This window comes from Lipotes vexillifer, unplaced genomic scaffold, assembly GCF_000442215.2.
Source record: "Lipotes vexillifer unplaced genomic scaffold, Lipotes_vexillifer_v1.1 scaffold903, whole genome shotgun sequence".
In the NCBI taxonomy this organism is placed as follows: domain Eukaryota; kingdom Metazoa; phylum Chordata; class Mammalia; order Artiodactyla; family Lipotidae; genus Lipotes; species Lipotes vexillifer.
This window is the reverse complement of record NW_006791919.1, coordinates 3,433,127-3,438,900: the sequence shown is the minus strand read 5'-3', so window position 1 is coordinate 3,438,900 and position 5,774 is coordinate 3,433,127. Positions and strand designations below refer to the sequence as shown.

General features: G+C 35.6%; 1 protein-coding gene across 1 annotated transcript in view; it reads left to right on the top strand.

Annotated features, from left to right (window-relative positions):
* Nucleotides 1–4,994, top strand: part of COL3A1 (collagen type III alpha 1 chain) — a 38,075-nt gene extending 33,081 nt beyond the window's left edge. The window contains exons 45-52 of the mRNA XM_007464982.1: nt 455–510; nt 896–1,003; nt 1,291–1,344; nt 1,441–1,548; nt 2,413–2,701; nt 3,294–3,481; nt 3,855–4,097; nt 4,848–4,994. Of these exons, the coding sequence (XP_007465044.1) occupies nt 455–510; nt 896–1,003; nt 1,291–1,344; nt 1,441–1,548; nt 2,413–2,701; nt 3,294–3,481; nt 3,855–4,097; nt 4,848–4,994 (1,193 nt within the window). The remainder of the gene's footprint in view (nt 1–454; nt 511–895; nt 1,004–1,290; nt 1,345–1,440; nt 1,549–2,412; nt 2,702–3,293; nt 3,482–3,854; nt 4,098–4,847) is intronic.
* The last annotated feature ends 780 nt before the right edge of the window (nt 4,995–5,774 follow it).

Sequence of the window (5,774 nt, the reverse complement as noted above, 5' to 3'; positions counted from 1 at the left end):
TCCCTACTCATCTATTTTCCTCAATGAGGAGCTCAGTAGGTAGAAAATAGAATGTCATATCTGCCAACCAAAAGATCTACTCTCAATTGTTTCACAGTTTTGCATGCTAGTCAGTCCTTAGGCAACTGTGGTAATAAAGATGTATGAGAATTTCTGGCAGTAGTCAATGAAGAATTCATTATTAAAATTCAAAATGGCATTAATCACACCAAGTGTATATCCACTTGGTCAATATAAGCTTGAATTAACAGGGTTTCCTCAGCTTTCCTATTCAGACCCCGTGGTAAAGTTATAAAGAGGTAAAGGATTTTTAAGGAGAAAATAATACTAACTTTCAATAATAGCAAACATATCATTATTCCCTCACAATGAAATTATTAACGTTTAAGTAAAACAAAACTGTATCAATAAATAAACACTTCCCTGTGTGTGTTCATTTGTTTATTTTTATTTTAGGGCCCTGCTGGTCCTTCTGGTGCTCCAGGTCCTGTTGGCTCAAGAGGTCCTCCTGTAAGTCTTTTTTTTTTTTTTTTAACTAATTCTACAGTGTAGGAAATATTCTATTTTCTGGCATATGCTCAGCAAAGAGGGATGACTAAATACATAACTATGGAACCAAATTTAAACTTTCCTTTGATGATATAGAAAGCAATTTAGGATCTAAAATTTCCTTGGGGCTATGAGATTACACATCAATTATTGGGGCTCCATACAATTCTCAGTCCAAGATCAAAACAACCACAAGAACAATCTTTATTGTTCCAAGTATGCAGTGTTTGTTGATGGGATTTCTAGCTTGTAGAATGTTATAAAGTGGACTTAATTTTTATAAATCCTATTTTGTTTTTCCAATGTGTATGTGTGTATGACCTTAACTCGAAATGTGTTTGTGAAGGGTCCCCAAGGCCCACGTGGTGACAAAGGCGAAACGGGTGAACGTGGTGCTAATGGCATCAAAGGACATCGTGGATTCCCTGGTAACCCAGGTGCCCCAGGTTCCCCAGTAAGTGTATCTATTTTGTTAGAAAATCCCCTCAATGCATTTTAACTAATGAGATAGGCAAATCTTAGAGACCAATGGTAGAAAATTTTTCATCTGCGAAAGTCTATGCTAAAAGAAGGATTTGAGGGCTTATTTGAAATAGTAGTTGGCATGAGACAATGGGGATATTAAAGGAAAAGGAAATCATATTTTATCATGATCCCCATGTTTCTTGATCTGATCTTGAACATACAGTTTCCTAAGCCTTTTTAAAGTCTTCACTCATATTCACCTTCCTTTCCTTTCAGGGTCCCTCTGGTCACCAAGGTGCAGTAGGTGGTCCAGGACCTGCAGGCCCCAGAGTACGTACCACAGAAAGATATTGGAAGGTCCATATTTTTAAATGTTAGCACTGCAAGAAAATATTCTAGCATTGTGATATCATGATAATTTCTTAGGGACCTGTTGGACCCAGTGGGCCCCCTGGCAAAGATGGAACAAGTGGACACCCTGGTCCCATTGGACCACCAGGGCCTCGAGGTAACAGAGGCGAAAGAGGACCTGAGGTAAGACATCACTTACAAATATGTGTATTTAATTTGTTTTAATTTTCACATTTTCAGAAACACTTTGCAATATTTTAAAACTGAGATAGTGAGTTAAACACGATGCAATTACCAAACCTAATTTAGGACCTGAACAATAACTTTAAGACATTCTCTCCCACATGAAGACTTTCTCATCACACTATAATGACAGGGAGAAAAAACCTTTCTTACAGTTTAGGAGGTAACACTTATATCAGAATAAAGACATAGCCCAATTAATAAGATGAACTCTGCCAGCACTGATCTCATATTAGACATCTCACAATTATGATAATCTTAATGATTTACAAGTGTAAAGTACATTCCACTTCTCAAACGGCTTCCATGACTCCTGTTTTGCTACTGATACCATCATTCCTAAAACATTCATATCCCACACTTTTGGAGTAAAAAGAAGAAAAGCTATTATCCCCACAAGTTACACAATTAAAACACAAATAAGTTAAGTGGTTAGCCCCAAAACACAAAGTTAGATTCCAAAGCTGGGATCAGAATCTAAGTTTCCTGATCATAACCCCTCTGTCATGTCAGCATTAGAATTGCTTACATCATTTATACAGAAGGAAACATGTGAGAGTAAAATGTGTGTTCCAACACCAATTCTTCTTACACACTGGAACACACTGTCATAACAATTAATTATAGTTATCATAAATTGGTTAATATTTGATCACAAAACAACCCCAATAAACTTTTACTGAAACAATTACTATGACACAATATATTAATTGTTTGTAATGCATTTTGGAGGGCTAGCAACATATTTTTTCAGTGGATACCAAACAAGTGCCACTCAGTGATGTATGTTTTTACCCTTCCTAGGGCTCCCCAGGCCACCCAGGACAACCAGGCCCTCCTGGTTCCCCTGGTGCCCCTGGTCCATGCTGTGGGCCTGCTGTCATCACTGGCATTGGAGGTGAAAAATCTGGGGGTTTTGCCCCATATTATGGAGATGAACCAATGGATTTCAAAATCAACACCGACGAGATTATGATGTCACTCAAATCAGTCAATGGACAAATAGAAAGCCTCCTTAGTCCTGATGGTTCCCGTAAAAACCCTGCTCGGAACTGCAGAGACCTGAAATTCTGCCATCCTGAACTCAAGAGTGGTACGCTGGGGAATCTTTCACACTCATGGCAACAGGATAACAAAGAAAACTGCTTATATTAGAATTTAGGGGAAAGAAAAATTTTACTGGGAATAGAAATTATTATATAGCAGAGATAGTACTTAAAGAATGTTAGTTGAATTGAAACTCCTTGATATTCTGCGTAAGAAAACATGAATTTTGTAGGTGTACTTAAACTGTAATGTAAATTCAAAATATGCCAAATGTAGGAAAATCTAAAGACAGTTTTATAGAAATTTTAATACAAATTATAGTTTGGCATGTCTTTTCATATCATCACGAAGTTGTTTGAGTGATAAACAACGTATATCACTGTGTTTGTAATTTGATGCAGACATAATTTGTAATTTAATTATTGCAACATTTATTTATTGAAACAATTTTTATAATAAATCTAATTATCAATTTTTTCAAATTAAGAAACAATCTAAAGGTTCCTCTATTCTGCTACACTATAAAAGTACAAATACATTAGCAGTCAACATTATGAATGCCTTACAAAATCATTTTGGTCCAAATCCCATTATTGGATATTATAACAAATTCCATTGTCCTTTTTGTGACTATTCAGGAGAATATTGGGTTGATCCTAACCAAGGTTGCAAGATGGATGCTATTAAAGTATACTGTAACATGGAAACTGGGGAAACGTGCATAAATGCCAGTCCTTTGACTGTTCCACGTAAGAACTGGTGGACAAATTCTGCTGCTGAGAAGAAACATGTTTGGTTTGGAGAATCCATGGATGGTGGTTTTCAGGTAAGAAAAGATATACCATTTTTCTTTAACTAATCCATCTCTACTTAGCTGACTTTTGTTCCTCCCATTTGCTCATCACAGAACAAATTTAGTTAATAAATAGAAAAGTGAAAAATTTTATATACTCAGGTAACTACTTTTATAACTTGTCTCTCAAAAGCTAAACTAGATTAAATTATTCTTCATAAGTTACCAACTTTCCTTCAATTCTTAAGACCTTCTTTACTCTAGCATTGTATGTTATACATGCAATAAAGACATACATAAAATATATGAACAACTTACATTACAATGACCATACTACACTGCATGAATCCCTTATGAATAATTGCAGCTATAATGTTTGACCAGCCTTATTTGTTCCCTATCACAGTTTAGCTATGGCAACCCTGAACTTCCTGAAGATGTCCTCGATGTCCAGCTGGCATTCCTCCGACTTCTCTCCAGCCAGGCCTCCCAGAACATCACATATCACTGCAAGAATAGCATTGCATACATGGATCATGCCAGTGGGAATGTGAAGAAAGCCTTGAGGCTGATGGGCTCAAATGACGGCGAATTCAAGGCTGAAGGAAATGGCAAATTCACCTACTCAGTTCTGGAGGATGGTTGCACTGTAAGTAACAGCATTTTTATAAGCATGCATCATAATGAACTTAGCATTTCCCATTTAATCATGCTACTTTGAAAAGAAGGAATAAAAATAATGAGGGTGAACAAAAGATGGCATTTGGTGTGAGTTATATTGGATCTACTGATCCATTCCAGGGAAGGTTAAATCACACAAAAAAATGAGTATATCTTCTCAACCTCCAGGTGAAAACCAGCTGATGTGAAAGCAATTGAAATTTAAATCCATGATATAAACTTTGCCAGATAATTTAGACAGTTACAATCCACTCTACATAATTGCCATCATATGGACTCAATCTAAAATCTCTTTTTAATTTTAAAGGTTAACTTTAAATCAATCATTTGTTATTATCATTCATGAACAGGAGAATTCACTTCTAATATTAACAGATTCCAATGTGAGAGTCCTATCCACTTCTTAGTAAACCAGCTCTATACCTAGTAACAATGACCAGAACCAAGGTTTCTGAGACTGGACTGGCCTGTGGCAATGTCCTTGTTGGGTTTACCCTGAAGCCCTATAAAGCTTTTGGTTAACAATATGGTTTATCGACTGGGAGAATTATCACTTTGAATTGGAGCAGGTCTCAGATATATGGAAGATAATATACATGGCAAGTTGGCAACTCCCTTCAACAAAATTTTTTTTTTTTAACTTTGTCAAACAGAGAAACTGTCTAAGTAATTGTAATGTCATGATCACTTACTTTTTTTTTTTTGCTCTTTTTTACAGAAACACACTGGGGAATGGGGCAAAACAGTCTTCGAATATCGAACACGCAAGGCCGTCAGACTACCTATTGTAGATATTGCACCCTACGATATTGGTGGTCCTGATCAAGAATTTGGTGTGGACGTTGGCCCTGTTTGCTTTTTATAAACCAAACTCTATCTGAAATCCCAGCAAAAAGTTTCACACTCCATATGTGTTCCTCTTGTTCTAATCTTGTCAACCAGTACAAGTGACCAAGTTCCAGTTATTTATTTCCAAAATTTTTGGAAAAAGTGTAATTTGACCAAAAAAGAATACAATTTTTATTTTTTTTATTTTTATTTTTTTGCTGTTACACCAAATACAGTTCAAATGCTTTTTGTTCTATTTTTTTACCAATTCTAATTTCAAAATGTCTCAGTGGTGCTATAATAAATAAACTTCAACACTCTTCCAATAACACTGTGTTACATTCTTTGAATCCTAGCCCATTTGCAGAGCAATGACAGTGCTTACCATCAAAAGATAACCTTTCTGCTGAAATAGTTAAACATGAAATTAGAAAAGACCTTCCTGTTTCAACTACCTCAACCTGGTCAGAAACACAGATGAATCCTATAAGCCCCAGAAGATGAAAAAAATTGTATAAAATACCAAAACTTATAAATTTCACTGATTAAGTTCCTAAAATATTGGTTAAAAGATAAAGAGTAGAGTGTAGTACAAGAATTTAAAGAAATATTTTTGAAGCCATAATTATTTTAATCTTGAATATCGACTTCTTTTAAAGGTGCTTTTCCTTTTTCTTGTCATTGCTGGTCAAGATTACCAATATTTGGCAAGGCTTTAAAGACACATGTTCTGGTGCTAATGTACTTTCACTTTTAAAACTCTAGGTCAATTGTTGCTTTATGTTCAAAACACAGATGCACACCATCTGTACGTGTC